This window comes from Schistocerca serialis, chromosome 1 (assembly GCF_023864345.2).
Source record: "Schistocerca serialis cubense isolate TAMUIC-IGC-003099 chromosome 1, iqSchSeri2.2, whole genome shotgun sequence".
NCBI classification, from domain to species: domain Eukaryota; kingdom Metazoa; phylum Arthropoda; class Insecta; order Orthoptera; family Acrididae; genus Schistocerca; species Schistocerca serialis.
The window spans coordinates 1,278,783,258-1,278,802,996 of NC_064638.1; the positions used below are offsets into that span (position 1 = coordinate 1,278,783,258).

General features: G+C 43.3%; 3 protein-coding genes across 3 annotated transcripts in view; 1 reads left to right on the top strand and 2 right to left on the bottom strand.

Moving 5' to 3' along the window:
* Nucleotides 1–14,777, bottom strand: part of LOC126456888 (serine/arginine repetitive matrix protein 1-like) — an 83,954-nt gene extending 69,177 nt beyond the window's left edge. Inside the window, exon 1 of the mRNA XM_050092722.1 lies at nt 13,215–14,777. Coding sequence (XP_049948679.1) covers nt 13,215–14,777 — 1,563 coding nt within the window. The remainder of the gene's footprint in view (nt 1–13,214) is intronic.
* The window catches only part of LOC126459917 (chondroitin sulfate N-acetylgalactosaminyltransferase 2-like), a 163,294-nt gene that overhangs the window by 31,562 nt on the left and 111,993 nt on the right, over nt 1–19,739 (top strand). Inside the window, exon 3 of the mRNA XM_050095890.1 lies at nt 15,982–16,133. Coding sequence (XP_049951847.1) covers nt 15,995–16,133 — 139 coding nt within the window. The 5' untranslated portion in view covers nt 15,982–15,994. The remainder of the gene's footprint in view (nt 1–15,981; nt 16,134–19,739) is intronic.
* LOC126456894 (uncharacterized) lies at nt 14,812–15,996 on the bottom strand. The gene has a single exon (XM_050092735.1). The coding sequence runs from the start codon at nt 15,994–15,996 to the stop codon at nt 14,812–14,814; it is 1,185 nt and encodes a 394-aa protein (XP_049948692.1).

Genomic DNA, 19,739 nt, shown 5'->3' on the forward strand with positions numbered 1-19,739 from the left:
ATATTCTCTGATATTAAATTTTTCGTGAGACATTTGAGTCTCATCCTGATCTAAGATAATTATAGAAGTTGAAGGAATGAGGTTACATTTATGCCACTGTCAGGGCTTGAATCCGGTCTCCTTGGTTACTATGCACCGCCGCGGCAGTATACCTACCACACCTGTCGATCTAAAAATTGGAAAATAAGCTAAAGACGTGAATTGAAGTATCTGTAATGGAGGACATTGCACTAGGGTAGTCCATGCAGCTATGTTGGCTATACAACTGCAGTGGTTTAATGGCTAACATACCTGACTAGTTAGCAAGGAGACCGGGGCTTAAGTCCTGGTTTAGCACAAATTTCAATTCATTTATTCAGTTTCGATCTTTATCGAACAAAATCTCTGATCCATTTGTGAACAAAATATATAATCTGTGATATTATCAAAACAACCACAGCCTTTCTGACACCTGCCAACAAACTAAATATCCAGTGGAACTAACACTGTTCATATACTTTTCAGATATGTTCACCAACGCAACAACGAAAAAAATCGCGCTAATGGAGCTAATGAAATACACGAGACTACAATATTCTCTGCACCTGTGGTGTTGGGATAGCGTCTTTGACTAGTAATCAAAACGTCATGGGATTAAACCTACCCACTACTTAAGGTTTGAATAAAAATCATCAGTAATGGTGGCCGAAGACTTCCGTCATAAGTAGTCGTCCTCCTTCTGCCAATGGCCTTGTCAAAGAGGGCAGAGGAGCAGACAGGGGTTCAAGACCATCTGTACCCTTTAGGGTGGGATACTGTCCCCAATAGGCAGAAGTATCAGCAATGACGAAAGGGCAAAGGAAGCCACTGCATCAAAGACACATAATCTGTATCCACAGAACATGTGACTTAATTTAAAAAGTGTCATGACGATCTCTACACTTACAAAACATTCTTTACTAGTCCCCATTCTGATGTGATGGAGGGTATTCCCAAGGAGGAGGTGACTACGAGAAAAAGATTGAATAACTAACGAAAGGATAACGTTCTACGAGTCGAGGAGTAAAATGTCAGAAGTTTGATCCTCGTACGAAAGTTAGAAAATCGGAAATGAGAAATGTTAAACCTCAGTCTAGATATAGTGGGGGTAAATGAAGTGAAATGAAAAGAAGACAAGGGTTTCTTGTCAGACAAACATATTGCAATATCAACAGCAGTGGTCAATGTTGTAATGGCAGTAGGATTCGTTACGAATAGGAAGGTCGGGCCGAGAGTGAGTTATTGTGAATAGTTCAGTGATTGAATTGTTCTCATTAGAATCGACAGCAAACCATCACCAGCAACAATAGTTCACGTATACATACCGACGTCACAAGCAGAAAATGAAGAGACAAAGTATATCAGGATACTGAATGAGTATTTCAGTATGAAAAAAGAGATCAAAATCTAATAGTCATGGGAATGGAATGTGGTTGTAGAGGAGGGAGTAGAAGAAAGGATTATGAGAGACTACGGGCTTGGTAGCAGGAACGGGAGAGAAGAAAGGCTCCCTGAGTTCAGTAATAAATATCAATTAGTAACAGCGATTACCTTGTTCAAGAATTGGAACAGGAAGAGGTATACCTGGAAAAGGCTAGGATATACGTGAAGATTCCAGTTAGATGACATCATTGTCAGGCACAGATTTCGAAATCATATGTTGATTTAATGCGTACCCAGGAGCAGATACAGACTCAGATCACAGTTCAGTAGTGATGACGAGTGGGCTGAAGTTTAAGAGAGTTGTCAGGAAGAATCAGTGCCCAGAGAAGTGGGACACAGAAGTAATAAGGAATAAACAGACACGCTTGAAAGTCTCTGAGGCTACAGATACTGCGATAATGAATAGATCAGTAGACAGTTCAGCTGAAGAGAAATGGGCACCTTTAAAAAGTCGATAACAGTAATTGGAAAGGAAAATGTAGGTATACGGAAAGTTACTTCGAAGAAACCGGGGATAGGAGAAGAAATACATCACTTGATCGACGAAAGAAGTATGTACAAAAATGTGCAGGAAAATGCAGGAATACAGAAATGCAAGTCACTTAGGAACGAAGTAAATAGGAGTTGCAAGGAAGTGAAGGTTAAATGGCTGCATGAAAAATATGAAGACGTCGGAAAAGAAATGATTGTCGGAAGGACTGCTGCGGCATACAGAAAATTGAAAACAGTTTACGATGAAATTAAAAACAAGAGTGGTGTCATTAAGACTCCAAAGGGAATTCCACTCTTGAACGTAGATGAGAGAGCGGATGGTTGGAAAGAGTACAATGAAGACCTCTTTATGAGGGCGAAGATTTATCTGATGTGATAGAAGAAAAAACAGGAGTCAATAGAGAAGTGCTTTGGAAGACTTAAAATCAAATAAGGAAGAAGGGATAGATAACATTCCATTGGAATTTCTGAAACCATTGGGGAAAGTGGCAACAAAGCGACTATTCACGTTGGTGTCAAGAATGTATGAGACTGGCGGTATACCATCAGACTTTCGGACAAAACGTTATCAACACAATTCCGAAGATAAGAGCACCCCACAAGTGCGAGAATTACAGTACAATCTGCTCAACAGCTCGTGCATCCAAGTTGCTGACAAGAATAATATACAGAACAATGCAAAAGGAAGTAGAGGATCTGTTAGATGACAATCAGTTTGTTCAAAAATGGTTCAAATGGCTCTGAGCACTATGGGACTTAACATCTGAGGTCATCAGTTCCCTAGAACTTAAAACTACTTAAACCTAACTAACCTAAGGACATCACACACATCCATGCCTGGAGCAGGATTCAAACCTGCGACCGTAGCGGTAGCGCTGTTCCAGACTGGAGCGCCTAGAGCCGCTCGGTCACAACGATCGGCCAATCAGTTTGTCTTCAGGAAATGGTAATGGCACCAGAGAGGCAGTTGTGAAGTTGCGGTTGATAGTGGAAGCAAGACTGAAGAAAAATCAAGACACGTTTATATGATTTGTCGACACAGAAGAAGCATTCGACAAAATAAAATAGTGCTAGATATTGGAACTTCTGTGAAAAATAGGGGTAAACTTTAGAGGCTAATGTACAAGAATCAAGAGGGAACAGTAAGACTGGAAGGCCACGAACAAAGTGTTCGGATTAAAAAGGCTGCAATGCAGGGATGTAGTCTTTCGCCACAACTGTTTAATTTATGCATCGAAGAAGTAATCATGGAAATAAAAGGAAGGTTCAAGAGTATTATTAGAATTCAGGGGGAAAGGTCACCAGTGATAAGATTCGCTGATGACATTGCTAGCCTCAGTGAAAGTGAGAAAGAACTGCAGGATCTTTTGGATGGAATGAACAGCGTAATGAGTAAAGAATGTGGACTGAGAAAGGCCAAATTAATAAGAAGTAGCAGAAATAAGAACAGAGAAAAAAGTCACCAACTTAGGCGAAATTAAGTAATTCTGCTACCTCGGCAACAAGGGCATTCCTGGCCAAGAGAAGTCTACTAATATCAAACGTAAGTCTTGATTTGAGGAAGAAAGTTCTCAGAATGTATCTTTGGAGGACAGCATTGTATGGGAGTGAAACAAGGATTGTTTAAAACCGGAACAGAAGAGAATCCAAGCATTTGAGATGTGGTGTTACAGAATAAGGTTGAAAATTAAGTGGACTAATGAGGTAAGGATTGAGAAAGTTCACCAGAGAATCGGCGAGGATAGGAATATACGTAAAACACTGATAACAATAAGCGAGAGGATGATAGTACATCTGTTAAGTTATCAGAAGAATAATTTCCATTCTAATGGAGAGGGCTGTAGAGGATAAAATTCCAAGAACAAAGTGTTCGGATTAAAAAGACTGCAATGCAGGAATGTGGGCTTTCTGCAGGTCAACTAACAAATCTCATAATTTTGTAAGTTCCTACCACAGTTAATAATTTTCATGGCACAAAATATTAATAAATTTTAATGGCGTGCCATCAGCACTGTCCAATAGCACATGAGTATTTTACATTCCTTTTATTTCTCTTTATTTAATGCCCTGTGTTATTTAAAATAAGTTTTCAATTTAGTAAAAAAGTAATACTCGCCTCCTTTTCCAAAAAGGCCGTATCTTCGTGAAGTATCGCTGAATTAGAGAGCTTTACTGGCAGAAGTAAAGCTGTGAGGACCGGGCGTGAGTCGTGCTTCGGTAGCTCAGATGGTAGAGCACTTGCCTGCGGTAGGCAAAGGTCCCGAGTTCGAGTCTCGGTCGGGAACACAGTTTTAATCTGCCAGGAAGTTTCCTGTTCCAAGATGGCCGCCGAGTAAGTGACGCCAGAAACTATTCCCAGAAAGTTAAGTGATTTAGACAGGAATATAATTTAGTTTAACACCGACAACAAATTAAATACGTGCATTAGTGTATCGTTTAGCCTTGCCGTTAAGGGTTTCATTTATCTTTGCGTATTTTTTCAGAAAACAGGAAAAGATCGTAACTTCGCGAAGTCGCGTTTAGGCTTAAATTTTATAGACGTGTTTGTTTCTTGTTTCACGGAAATTTGACTAGTTTCTCGATAACAAATAAGTAAACTACCGTAAATAGCGTATAACTTCATTGTTTTAATATAGATTTCAGAAAAACAGCGTAACTTTATATCAGAAACTTGCTTATATACATTTGTTTATAGGCCTAATTCTCGTAACGTTTTTGGAGGATAAAACTTAAAGTATCTCGTTTAATTGTCCTTTTTTCATTCCATCGAGTGAAATATATAATAAATAGCGTATACCTTCATTGTTTTAATACAGATCTCAGAAAAACAGCGGAATTTTAAATCAGAAACTTGCTTATATACATTTGTGAATAGGCTTAATTCTTGTAACGTCTTTTTTGATTTTCGGTAATTTAATTGATTTAGTCTAGCTAAAGTATTATTTTTGCCATGAGAGAGAAGTGGCTGACTTGCCGTAGAATTGTTAGTTCCGGGGTTTGGTGTGATGGATGCAGTAGTTTTTTTCATTGGGGGCCTGCAGTGGCGTGGGTGTCGGGAAAGTGGATCAGGCTCCTCAGTGGTTATGTAGGATTTGCAACAGAGATAGGAAGATAGTGGAACAGGAGGGGAAAATTGCTGCCCTTCAGGCTGAGCTAGATCAGGCTAGGGAAGATCTGGACAGGTTAAGGAGGGAGAAGGGCAAAGAGAGGTGGGAAGTGGCAACAGGTAGCAGAAGGAACAGGCCTAGAACTAAGTTTGACAGTTTTGTGGTGAATGTCAAAAATAAGTTTGACCTGTTGCTTCAGTTAGAAACTGATGAGCCTCAAGCAGAGGTAGGTGTAGACAGGACACGGCAAACTTTCAATAGTAAATTCAGAAAGAATGTAGGAAAGTCATTGAAAAGGAAGAAAGTTTTGTTGTTAGGCAGTTCTCATGCCAGAGGTGTAGGCCAACTTCTGCAGGAGGAATTAGGACCAGAATACCAGGTCACAATTTTTTCAAACCAAGTGCTAGTCTGGATCAGGTGACAGAGGATTTAGGTTCACTCTGTAAAGGATTTACCAGGGAAGACACCGTGGTTATTGTGGGAGGGCCAGGGAACAGTATCGACAGAGATCCTGGGTACAGTATAGACTGTGACCTGGTAAAGATTGCGTCGGCATCGAGACACACCAATGTTGAATTTGTATCTGTCCTGAGACGCCATGACCGGCCTCATTTTAACTCTTCTGTTGGGAGAGTTAATTTGGAGTTGGAACGGCTGCTTGGGTCGGGTATGGGGGCTCATATTGGTGTGGTTCCTGTTGATTCTCTCAGTAGGTGGGACTATACCAGGCACGTCCTACATCTCAACAGGAAAGGGAAGGGGAAACTGGCTGGGGTAATAGCAGGAAATTTATGGGGGGGAGGCACTGCCATGAATGGTAAAATACCAGTGGTTACAGGTGTTGGAGCAGCACCTTTTTTAGGATAGGTAAGACAGAAAGATGTCAAGTTCTACGAGAGGTCAGGATTGAAACAAATCTTCAGTTTAGGAAAGAAATTAAACAGCACAATTCTAGCACATTGGATCACCAATCACAGTTATCAGTTATAAATTTTCACCAATCACGAGAAATTTTATCTCCACCAAGTTGTATCTCAGTCCTAGGTAATTGCATTGATGAATTAAAGTCACCCAACCCAGTTGACATAATCTGCCTCTCTGAACACCATGTGACCACTGGCATAAGAATTAGGCCTAAGCACAATGAGAAACTCAGACAGGAGAGTACTGCAAATGTTAGAGTAAGGAAAGGCTCTCATAAAAGTGTAATTAAAAATAATGTAAGTATATTTCATCAAAATATTGGGAGATTAAAGAATAAAATAGATGAGCTTCTGGTTTGTTTAGAAGATTTAGAAGCTGAGGATGAAATAGATATACTATGCCTGTCTGAGCACCACATTGTTACTGATATGAATAAGGTAAATGTAAGTGGATATAAGCTCTCTGCACATATAATGAGAGAAAATATGGAGAAAGGAGGAGTTGCCATATATGTCAAAAGTTATCATTGTGCAAAAAGTATAGAAACGAAAAAGTTTTGTGTAGAGAAACCATGGACCTGTGAGCTTAAATTAAATAAAGGCACATTTATAATTGTAACTGTATATAGGTCCCCATCAGGAAATTTTCATCTATTTCTGAAAAATTTGGAATCCTTGTTGTGCTATCTGTCAGACAGGGGGAAGCAAATTATTATTTGTGGGGACTTCAATGTAGATTCTCTGAAAGAGGGTAATAGGAAAAATGACCTTGAAGTATTACTCGGTTCTTTCAATTTTACACCCGTTATTGATTTTCCTACTCGGGTGGTGAAGGATAGCAGCTCACTGATAGATAACTTCTTTATAGACCAAGATAAGTTTAACCAGATAAATGCTCAGCCAGTTGAGAATGGACTTTCTGATCATGGTGCATAGCTAGTTACAATATATGACATAGCTCCATTCAGCAATAGTAAACAGTCCTCCAAAGTAGTACGTTCAGTCAACGATTTAACAATTGCAAATTTCAGGGAAAGCCTACAGCAGTTAGACTGGGATGAGGTGTAAAGTGAACCTGGTGCCAATTTAAAATATAATTTATTTCATGACATTTTTGTAAATGCATTTGAAAACGGTTTCCCCAAGAAAATAGTTAAATATACTCGTAAGAAACCTTTTAACAAACCATGGCTTACTAAGGGTGTAAAAATATCTTGTAACCGGAAAAGGGAGATGTATCTGACAGCAAGAAAGAGTAGTGACCCAGAAACTATCAAACATTATAAAAACTACTGTGTTATATTAAGAAAAGTTATTAAAAAATCCAGAAGTATGTGTATCATGTCTGAAATCAGCAACTCTGATAATAAAATTAAAACAGTTTGGAATATTATTAAAAGAGAAACAGGTCAAACAAGAGCACAGGAAGACAGTATTACCATCAAATTGAATGAAAACTTTACGAACAAAAAGTCAGAAGTTGAAAATATTTTTAATAATCATTTTTTAAATGTTGTGGATATAGTAGGATCCAGGTGTTCATTAGAAGATGCTAGGCTGTTAATGGAAGAGGCCATACCTATGCAATTTGATAGAATTGAAATCTCACCCACTTCTGAAATTAGGAAAATAATAAGCTTGCTTAAAAGCAAAAAGTCACATGGAATTGATGGAATTTCAAGGCAAAATACTAAAAGCTTGTTCTCAACAGATAAGTAAGATTCTCAGCCACCTGTGTAATAGCTCTCTGGAACAGGGCATTTTCCCTGATAGACTGAAATATGCTATTGTTATACCTTTGCATAAAAAAGGGGATAGATCTGATGTCAACAATTACCGTCCAATCTCCCTTCTAACAGCTTTATCCAAAACTTTTGAGAAAGTAATGTATTCAAGAGTAGCTTCACATATCTGTAAAAATGAAGTACTAACAAAATGTCAGTTTGGTTTCCAGAAAGGTTTTTCAACAGAAAATGCCATATATGCTTTCACCAATCAAATTTTGAATGATCTGAATAACCGAACACCACCCACTGGGATTTTTTGTGATCTCTCAAAGGCTTTTGATTGTGTAAATCATGAAATTCTGCTAGACAAGCTCAAGTATTGTGGCATGAGTGGGACAGTGCACAAATGGTTTAAATCGTACCTAACTGGAAGAGTGCAGAAAGTTGAAACAAGCAGTTCTCATAATATGCAAAGATCAGCACATTCCTCAAACTGGGGAACTATCAAGAATGGGGTTCCACAAGGGTCAGTCTTGGGCTGTTTGTTGTTCTTAATATATATTAATGACTTACCATTCTATATTCATGAAGAGGCATAGTTAGTTCTCTTTGCTGATGATACAAGTATAGTAATCACACCTGACAAACAAGAATTAACTGATGAAATTGTCAATAATGTCTTTCAGAAAATTACTAAGTGGTTCCTTGTAAACGGACTCTCACTGAATTTTGATAAGACACAGTACATACAGTTCCGTACAGTAAATGGTATGATGGCATTAATAAATATAGACCTTAATCAGAAGCATATAGCAAAAGTAGAATATTCAAAAATTTTAGATGTGGCCACTGATGAGAGATTAAATTGGAAGAAACACAGTGATGATCTGCTGAAACGTTTGAGTTCAGCTACTTATGCAATAAGGGTCATTGCAAATTTTGGTGATAAACATCTTAGTAAATTAGCTTACTACGCCTATTTTCACTCATTGTTTGCATATGGCATCATATTTTGGGGTAATTCATCACTGAGGAATAAAGTATTTATTGCACAAAAGCGTGTAATCAGAATAAAAGCTGGAGTACACCAAAGATAATCCTGCAGACATATATACTCTCTTATGAAATTTGTTATTAACAATCAAACTCAATTAAAATGTAATAGCAGTTTGCATAACTACAATACTAGGAGAAAGGATGATCTTCACTATTCAAGATTAAATCTAACTCTGGCACAGAAAGGGGTGAATTATACTGCCACTAAAGTCTTTGGTCACTTACCAAATAGTATCAAAAATCTGACAGATAACCAACAAGTATCGAAGCATAAATTAAAAGAATTTCTGAATGACAACTCCTTCTACTTCATAGAGGAATTTTTAGATATAAATTAAGAAAAAAAGAAAAACCCACCAAAAAATTAAAAAAAATAAAAAAAAACAAAAAATAAAAAAGTTGTTATATTAACTTAATTATGTTGTTAAATTAACTTAATTTTGTCATGTATTGCAAAATTTGACTCGTTCCACATCTAATGTAATCTAATCTAAAAGCAAGGCCCCGGGTGTAGACAACATTCCATTAGAACTACTGACGGCCTTGGGAGAGCCAGTCCTGACAAAACTTTACCATCTGGTGAGTAAGATGTATGAGACAGGCGAAAATCCCTCAGACTTCAAGAAGGATATAATAATTCCAATCCCAAAGAAAGCAGGTGTTGACAGACTTGAAACTTACCGAACTATCAGTTTAATACGTCACAGCTACTAACACGAATTCTTTACAGATGAATGGAAAACGTGGTAGAAGCCGACCTCGGGGAAGATCAGTTTAGATTCCGTAGAAATATTGGAACACGTGAGGCAATGCTGACCCTACGACTTATCTTAGAAAATAGATTAAGAAAAGGCAAACCTACGTTTCTAGCATTTGTAGACTTAGAGAAAGCTTTTGAAAATGTTGACTGGAATACTCTCTTTAAAATTCTAAAGGTGGCAGGGGTAAAATACAGGGAGCGAAAGGCAATTTACAATTTGTACAGAAACCAAATGGCAGTTATGAGAGTCGAGGGGCATAAAAGGGAAGCAGTGGTTGGGAAGGGGGTGAGACAGGGTTGTAGCCTCTCCCCGATGTTATTCAATCTGTATATTGAGCAAGCAGTGAAGGAAACAAAAGAAAAATTCGGAGTAGGTATTAAAATCCGTGGAGAAGAAATAAAAACTTTGAGGTTCGCCGCTGACATTTTAGTTCTATCAGAGACAGCAAAGGACTTGGAAGAGCAGTTGAACGGAATGGACAGTTTCTTGAAAGGAGGATATAAGATGAACATCAACAAAAGCTAAACGAGGATAATGGAATGTAGTCGAATTAAGTTGGGTGATGCTGAGGGAATTAGATTAGGAAATGGGACACTTAAAGTAGTAAAGGAGTTTTGCTATTCGGGGAGCAAAATAACTGATGATAGTCGAAGTAGAGAATATATAAAATGTAGCCTGGCAATGGCAAGGAAAGCGTTTCTGAAGAATAGTAATTTGTTAACATCGAGTATAAATTTAAGTGTCAGGAAGTCGTTTCTGAAAGTATTTGTATGGAGTGTAGCCATGTATGGAAGTGAAACATGGACGATTAATAGTTTGGACAAGAAGAGAATAGAAGCTTTCGAAATGTGGTGCTACAGAAGAATGCTGGAGATCAGATGGGTAGATCACATATCTAATGATGAAGTATTGAATAGAATTGGAGAGAAGAGGAGTTTGTGGCACAACGTGACAAGAAGAAAGGACCGGTTAGTGGGACATGTTCTGAGGCATTAAGGGATCACAAATTTAGCATTGGAGGGCAGCGTAGAGGGTAAAAATCATAGAGGGAGACAAAGAGATGAATACACTAAGCAGATTCAGAAGGATGTAGGTTGCAGTAAGTACTAGGAGATGAAGAAGCTAGCACAGGATAGGGTAGCATGGAGATCTGCATCAAACCAGTCTCAGGACTGTAGAGCACAACAACAACATAAGAACAAAATGTCTCCTGTTCATTTTAATGACTCCAGTGTAGAAAAAATAATTTTATTGAAATATGTTTTAATAAGCTGCCCTCTGAAATTCTTAGCAGTGGAGCAATGTACACGGCTATTACAAATGATTGAAGCGATTTCATAAATTCACTGTAACTCCATTCATTGACATATGGTCACGACACACTATAGATACGTAGAAAAACTCATAAAGTTTTGTGCGGCTGAAGCCGCACTTCAGGTTTCTGCCGCCAGAGCGCTCGAGAGCGCAGTGAGACAATATGGCGACAGGAGCCGAGAAAGCGTATGTCGTGCTTGAAATGCACTCACATCAGTCAGTCATAACAGTGCAACGACACTTCAGGACGAAGTTCAACAAAGATCCACCAACTGCTAACTCCATTAGGCGATGGTATGCGCAGTTTAAAGCTTCTGGATGTCTCTGTAAGGAAAAATCAACGGGTCGGCCTGCAGTGAGCGAAGAAACGGTTGAACGCGTGCGGGCAAGTTTCACGCATAGTGATGTGAAAGAATCAGTGTTTAAACCTCCTCTACCAACAAGCGTGCCAGAACTGCGAGCTCGCATCAACAGTGCTTTCGAACTCATTGATGGGGACATGCTGCGCCGAGTGTGGGAGGAACTTGATTATCGGCTTGATGTCTGCCGAATCACTAAAGGGGCACATATCGAACATTTGTGAATGCCTAAAAAAACTTTTTGAGTTTTTGTATGTGTGTGCAAAGCATTGTGAAAATATCTCAAATAATAAAGTTATTGTAGAGCTGTGAAATCGCTTCAATCATTTGTAATAACCCTGTACATATTTTCAATCTCTGTTCGAGAAATTTCCTTCCTCTCTGTGGAGGTTCGGACGTTATTAGAGACTAGTTTTGGTTACTTATTCGTAGTAGATTGACGCTTCGTATAATAAGCTCAGCTGCAGTTTTGCGGAAGCATAATATTATTTGTTATTACCGCGGTTTCTAACGTATTTAGCACATAAATGTAGCGTATATCAGTGCATGTTGGCAATCGACAATCTACAGTGCTCCAAAGAAAAATATAGCAAAGATATATAAAGATTTCTCTTTATCATTGATAGTACTTACTGACCCTTCAGAATGCAATGTTCCCAGAATAAACTGCTGCACAGTGACAACGTTGTGGAGAAAGCAAATTTCTCTCGTACATCGTAATTTCGACAGTCACAGCAATAATAATAAGCCAAAGGAACTTTCATTTGAACATAATATTCATTATTAAATTTCAAATGTTATATTTAACGATGGTAGAGAAACGATATGGATACATCATCAACTGAAGCAACTGTAAAAAGAGTGAAATAAATGATTATGAACGATCGCTGTGCCACAAACGGAGAAACTGGTGATAATATTGGCATATAGACCGACTCAAGACATATTCTCTCGGATGACTTTGGATTGAAACATGTGGCAGCAAGGCTAGTGCCAAAACTGCAGAATTTCGAATAAAAAAGCGCCAAAAGCACGTTGCGTAGGAGTCATCAACGATGCAGAACTACTGGAACACATCGTAACAAGTGATGAAGTGATCACAAGTGATGAAAGCTCAGTGGTTCCACTGAAAGCATTATGGATCGCCAGGACCAAAACACGTTCGCCAAGTGCAGTCAAATGAGAAGGTTATGCCCCCTCTGTTCTTTGATTTTAACGGGATAGTGCACCGTAAGTTCTCGCTGCTACGTCAAGCCATCAGTAAAGCATACTTTGAAGCTAAAGTTTTGATATAAATTGAGGAGTAGAAGTTAAAGTAGCACTCGTCAATCACATACATTGAACCTACAATTTCAGCACCATTTGAGTGAAGCAACTGAAACAAACCGATACGTTTGTGGCGAAAAAATTCAAGACTTTGCATCACGATAATGCAGTTACTTAGAAATTGTTGTATATTAGTGAAGTTTCGGCCAAAAAGAATACTGTAATTGTGCTGCAGCCTCCAAATACACCAGACATGACTCCATGTAGCTTTCTGTTCCCAACAACAATGAAAACAATAGAATGTCGTCATTTTACTAAAGCAGACGAGAGCTAAAAGCCAACTCAAGGATGAAGTTCGAGAAGTGTTTCGGATATAGAAAAAAAGCTGGGATATGGAATGAAGACTTATTTATTTTTAATTTTTGCTGCTACACACTTTTTTATTTTTTGTTTTATGTTCAATCTAACAAAATACAATGCGTTTCGAACATGTCCTGTTTATCTTCAGGTCTTTAGACATACATACATACAGAGAAATGTTAGCTGAAAATAAACTGTCTTAAACTAGATTCAGATAGAACTTTTTGTCCATTGAATGGAGGCAATTTGAAGGAAATAACATTGATGTAGATGAATAAGTAAAATCTTTTAAAAAAGCAATAGATGCCTATACTTTTGAATACTCATCATACGTTGTTTATCAGCTGTCGGTGGAGGAGCAGCTTCTACATGTGTTTTGACCGCTGACCCTGCTGACGTCAAGAGTGAGTGCTGATGGCTGCAGGGATGGAGACCGTCTGGTGGCCGAGCAGCTGCTGGTGCGGGTGCGACTCTTGCACATGTTTTGATTGCTGATCCTGCTGACTGCTGCAGAGACGGAGCACGCATGGTGCCGACGCGGCTGGTGGTGGGGATGCGCCTGCTGCACGTGTTTTGACTGCTGACTCTGCTGACTGCTGCAGAGACAGAGCCCGCATGGTGCCGACGCGGCTGCTGGTGGGGGTACGACTCCTGCACGTGTTTTGACTGCTGACTCTGTTGACTGCTGCAGAGACGGAGCCCGCATGGTGCCGACGCGGCTGCTGGTGGGGGTGCGCCTGCTGCACGTGTTTTGACTGCTGACTCTGCTGACTGCTGCAGAGAGGGAGCCCGCATGGTGCCGACGCGGCTGCTGGTGGGGGTACGACTCCTGCACATGTTTTGACTGCTGACTCTGTTGACTGCTGCAGAGACGGAGCCCGCATGGTGCCGACGCGGCTGCTGGTGGGGGTGCGCCTGCTGGACGTGGTTTGACTGCTGACTCTGCTGACTGCTGCAGAGACGGAGCCTGCATGGTGCCGACGCGGCTGCTGGAGGGCGTACGACTCCTGCACGTGTTTTGACTGCTGACCCTGCTGACTGCTGCAGAGACGGAGCCCGCATGGTGCCGGCGCGGCTGCTGGTGGGGGTGCGCCTGCTGCACGTGTTTTGACTGCTGACTCTGCTGACTGCTGCAGAGAGGGAGCCCGCATGGTGCTGACGCGGCTGCTGGTGGGGGTACGACTCCTGCACGTGTTTTGACTGCTGACTCTGTTGACTGCTGCAGAGACGGAGCCCACATGGTGCCGACGCTGCTACTGGTGGGGGTACGACTCCTGCACGTGTTTTGACTGCTGACCCTGCTGACTGCTGCAGAGACGGAGCCGCATGGTGCCGACGCGGCTGCTGGTGGGGGGTGCACCTGCTGCACGTGTTTTGACTGCTGACTCTGCTGACTGCTGCAGAGACGGAGCCTGCATGGTGCCGACACGGCTGCTGGTGGGGGTACGACTCCTGCACGTGTTTTGACTGCTGACTCTGTTGACTGCTGCAGAGACGGAGCCCGCATGGTGCCGACGCGGCTGCTGGTGGGGATGCGCCTGCTGCACGTGTTTTGACTGCTGACTCTGCTGACTGCTGCAGAGACAGAGCCCGCATGGTGCCGACGCGGCTGCTGGTGGGGTACGACTCCTGCACGTGTTTTGACTGCTGACTCTGTTGACTGCTGCAGAGACGGAGCCCGCATGGTGCCGACGCGGCTGCTGGTGGGGGTGCGCCTGCTGCACGTGTTTTGACTGCTGACTCTGCTGACTGCTGCAGAGAGGGAGCCCGCATGGTGCCGACGCGGCTGCTGGTGGGGGTACGACTCCTGCACGTGTTTTGACTGCTGACTCTGTTGACTGCTGCAGAGACGGAACCCGCATGGTGCCGACGCGGCTGCTGGTGGGGGTGCGCCTGCTGCACGTGTTTTGACTGCTGACTCTGCTGACTGCTGCAGAGAGGGAGCCCGCATGGTGCCGACGCGGCTGCTGGTGGGGGTACGACTCCTACACGTGTTTTGACTGCTGACTCTGTTGACTGCTGCAGAGACGGAGCCCGCATGGTGCCGACGCGGCTGCTGGTGGGGGTGCGCCTGCTGCACGTGTTTTGACTGCTGACTCTGCTGACTGCTGCAGAGACGGAGCCTGCATGGTGCCGACGCGGCTGCTGGTGGGGGTACGACTCGTGCACGTGTTTTGACTGCTGACCCTGCTGACTGCTGCAGAGACGGAGCCCGCATGGTGCCGGCGTGGCTGCTGGTGGGGGTGCGCCTGCTGCACGTGTTTTGACTGCTGACTCTGCTGACTGCTGCAGAGAGGGAGCCCGCATGGTGCTGACGCGGCTGCTGGTGGGGGTACGACTCCTGCACGTGTTTTGACTGCTGACTCTGTTGACTGCTGCAGAGACGGAGCCCGCATGGTGCCAACGCTGCTGCTGGTGGGGGTACAACTCCTGCACGTGTTTTGACTGCTGACCCTGCTGACTGCTGCAGAGACGGAACCCGCATGGTGCCGACGCGGCTGCTGGTGGGGGGTGCGCTTGCTGCACGTGTTTTGACTGCTGACTCTGCTGACTGCTGCAGAGACGGAGCCTGCATGGTGCCAACGCGGCTGCTGGTGGGGGTACGACTCTGTTGACTGCTGCAGAGACAGAGCCCGCATGGTGCCGACGCGGCTGCTGGTGGGGGTATGACTCCTGCACATGTTTTGACTGCTGAGCCTGCTGACTGCTGCAGTGACGGAGCCCGCATGGTGCCGACGCGGCTGCTGGTGGGGGTTGACTCCTGCACATGTTTTGACTGCTGACTCTGTTGACTGCTGCAGAGACGGAGCCCGCATGGTGCTAACGCGGCTGCTGGTGGGGGTGCGCCTGCTGCACGTGTTTTGACTGCTGACTCTGCTGACTGCTGCAGACGGAGCCCGCATGGTGCCGATGCGGCTGCTGGTGGGGGTATGACTCCTGCACGTGTTTTGACTGCTGACTCTGCTGACTGCTGCAGAGACGGAGCCCGCATGGTGCCGACGCGGCTGCTGGTGGGGGCACGACTCCTGCACGCGTTTTGACTGCTGACTCTGCTGACTGCTGCAGAGACCGAGCCCGCATGGTGCCGACGCGGCTGCTGGTGGGGGTATGACTCCTGCACGTGTTTTGACTGCTGACTCTGTTGACTGCTGCAGAGACGGAGCCCGCATGGTGCCAACGCGGCTGCTGGTGGGGGTGCGCCTGCTGCTGGTGGTGTGCTCCATCTCCCTGCTGACGCTGCTGCTGCTGCTGGGCCGCTGCAGCGTGGAGTCACAGTCCGAGGCCGCACTCACAGATGTCTCCACAGGTGAGCTGCCAGTCTAGCTGAGATTGTTGCCGTGCTGAGCACCTGCCTGCATCTTTGGGTATGGGGATGACGACTATTGGCTTAGCCTATACTGCACAAAGTGTCCGAAACATTTAGCTTCAAAACTGCACACATATTAGAGGATTGAGAATTAATTTGATGTGGACATGACTGCTTTTTCCAGTATCCCCTTTTCTCAATATATTTGTAAGTACAAGGGCATGTTGAATAGTAATGCCTCCGAATTTTGTATGTGAAATCCCTTAAAACTTTCAAATAAGAAATATGTATTTGACATTGTACATATTTACTCTTCATGTCTACATATTTGTTTCTCAAGGTTGTTGAACTGCCCCTGCCCTCTCTCCTCACTGAATAATTTTAAGACTTCCTTGAGACTAAGGTCCGTATCTCTATCAATGCAGCATTAAACTTCAGTCAACTAAAACACTGCATAAGGGCACTCATACAGGTGACAATTATTGAACTACATGAAATAAAATCGTTATAATTTCTTCGTTAGGACATTCAAACTGCACGATTGGATTAGAATCCGCTGTTCTACATCTATATCTTTATGGATACTCTGCAAATCGCATTTAAATGCGTGGCAGAGGGTTCGTTGGACCACCTTCACTATTCTCTATTATTCCAATCTCGTATAGCGCGCAGAAAAGAATGAGCACGTATATCTTTCCGTACGAGCTCTGATTTCCCTTACTTTATCGTGGTGATCGTTCCTCGCAATGTAGGTCTGTGTCAACAAAATATTTTCGCAATAGGAGGAGAAAGTTGGTGATTGGAATTTCGTGAAAAGATTCCGTCGCAACGAAAAACGCCTTTCTTTTAATGATTTCCAGCCCAAATCCTGCATCATTTCTGTGACACTCTCTCCCATATTTCGCCATAATACAAAACGTTCTGCCTTTCTTTGAACTTTTTCGATGTACTCCGTCAGTCGTACCTGGTAAGGATCCCACACCGCTCAGCAGTATTCTAAAAGAGGACGGATCAACTCCTTAGTAGGTCTATTACATTTTCTAAGTGTCCTGCCAATAAAACGCAGCCTTTGGTTAGCCTTCCCCACAACATTTTCTATGTGTTTTTTTTCCAATTTAAGTTGTTTCTAATTGTAATACCTAGGTATTACGTTGAACTTACGGCTTTTAGATTATACTGATTTATCGTGTAACCGAAGTTGGTTTGGTTTAGGGACAAAGGCAAGTATCATTTGGGTGGGTTCATCAATAAGCAAAACTGGCGCATTTGGGGGACTGAAAATCCGCATTTCGCTATCGAGAAGTGTCTTCACCCTGAATGGGTGACAGTGTGGTGTGGAATGTCCAGTCACGTAATAATCGGTGCGATATTCCCTGATGTAACTGTGACTACCGAACGGAATGTGAAGGTTTTGGAAGATGATTTCACCCTCATTATCCAAAGTGACTCTGATTTTCGAGCCGGCCGGGGTGGCTGAGCGGTTCTAGGCGCTACAGTCTGGAACCGCGCGACCGCTACTGTCGCAGGTTCGAATCCTGCTTCGGGCATGGATGTGTGTGATGTAGTTGTAAGTTCTAGCGGACTGATGACCTCAGACGTTAAGTCCCATAGCGCTCAGAGCCATTTGAACCAACCTGATTTCGACAAGATACGGTTCAAGCAAGATGGAGCTCTACCTCATGGAAGCAGGAGAGTGTTTGATGTCCTGGAGGATCCCTTTGGGGACCACATTCTGGCTCTGGAGTACCCATTATCATCGGTTGGTCGCCCTGTGATCCGGATCTGGACACATGCCACTCCTTTTTGTGGGGCTATATTAAGGACAAGGTGTTCAGAAACAACCCCAAAACCATTGATAAGCTGAGAACAGCCACTCAGGAGGTCATCGACAGCATCAATGATCCGACACTTCATCGGGTCATGCCGAACTTCGCTATTTGTCTGCGCCACATCATCGCCAATGATGGTTACCACATCGAACATGTCATAACCTAAATCCGCAAATCTGTAGTGACGTTTACATGTTGAGTAAAGTGTGTGCACGCAGTAGTTTGTTACAAATTTACATTTTTTTCATATAGTTCAAGAATAGTCTCCCTGTAAGCACAAGAGAAAGGATAAACTATGTTCAATCTCGGAAGTACTAGGACAGTAACTTAAGGGCTACAAACTTTTAAATTTCGCAGCACTTCATTACAAAGTTTTTACATTAAATAAACAAGTTGCAAAATGGTTCAAATGGCTCTGAGCACTATGAGACTTAAGTTCTGAGGTCATCAGTCCCCTAGAACTTAGAACTACTTAAACCTAACTAACCTAAGGACATCACACAAATCCATGCCCGAGGCACGATTCGAACCTGCGACCGTAGCGGTCGCGCGGTTCCAGACTGTAGCGCCTGGAACCGTTCGGCCACTCTGGCCGGCCAACTGTTGCAAATTGGAAATTTGTGGTATGATCGTACGGGACCAAACTGCTAAGGTCATTGGTCCCTAAGCTTACACACTACTGAATCTAACTGAAACTAACTTACACTAAGGACAACACACACACACACGTGCCCGAGGGAGGACTCGAACCTCCGACGGGGGGAGCCGCGCTGGCCGTGGAAAGGCGCCTGAGACCGCGCGACTACCCAGCGCTGCACAACTGTTGCTAAAAACATCATCAACTACAACGCAGTTCAACCATCTGTTACAAGAGACGGGCGCAACACCCCAGCATGATCCATGTTATGCCGACAGTGGCCATCTGCAATAACATCAAGTCTGCTTACAGGGAGGTGCAGGTGGCTTCTAAAACAAGAAAAGCGCATGTCTACACTGATCAGCCAGAACATTATGACCACCCATCCAATAGCCGGTATGTCCACCTTTGGCGTGGGTAACGCTGGTGACGGGTCACGGCACGGAAGCAATGAGGCCTTGGTAGGTCGCTGGAGGAAGTTAGCACCTCATCTGCACACTAAATACCGTAATTTTCGGAGAAGAGCACAACGAGCTCTGATGCCACGTGCAGTCACATCCCAGATGTGTTCGGTCGGATTCAGATCTGGCGAGCTGCGGGTCCAGCACATCAATTGGAACACTCGTGGTCTTGTGACATGGCGCGCTATCTTTTCGAAAAATGCCACTGCTGTCGTGAAACATGATCGTCATGAAGGTCTGTACGTGGTCTGCAACCTGTGCAAGACACGCGTTGGCCGTCATGGTGCCTTCCACGAGCTCCCATAGATCCATGCTTTCTAGAGCATAATGAAGCCGCCGCCAACTTGTCTCTGTCCCCCGGAAGACGGTGGATTCGCGCCCTCCCATCGTCATGATGAAGAAGGTATCGGGATTCATGAGACAGTGCAACGCTCTGTCACTGCGCCCTACGTCTATACGAATTTAACATGAAATTAAATTTTGAATAACGAAATTCCAATAAAATATCTTCCCGTACAGTTTGTGGTAACTCCAACTGATAAACATCCAAGGCATTTTGAAGACTTCCACAAAAGGCAATTTGTACAAAGTTTCCATTACACAGAAATGTACTTACTATTTCCGGCAGCTCGTCAGAGACAATAGACGTTCTCGCAGTGGATTCAGAGGACATACTGTG

Excerpts from the sequence above, each read along its gene's own strand:
- LOC126456894 (XM_050092735.1), bottom strand. The coding sequence starts at position 15,996 with ATGCGGGCTCCGTCTCTGCAGCAGTCAACAGAGTCAGCAGTCAAAACA.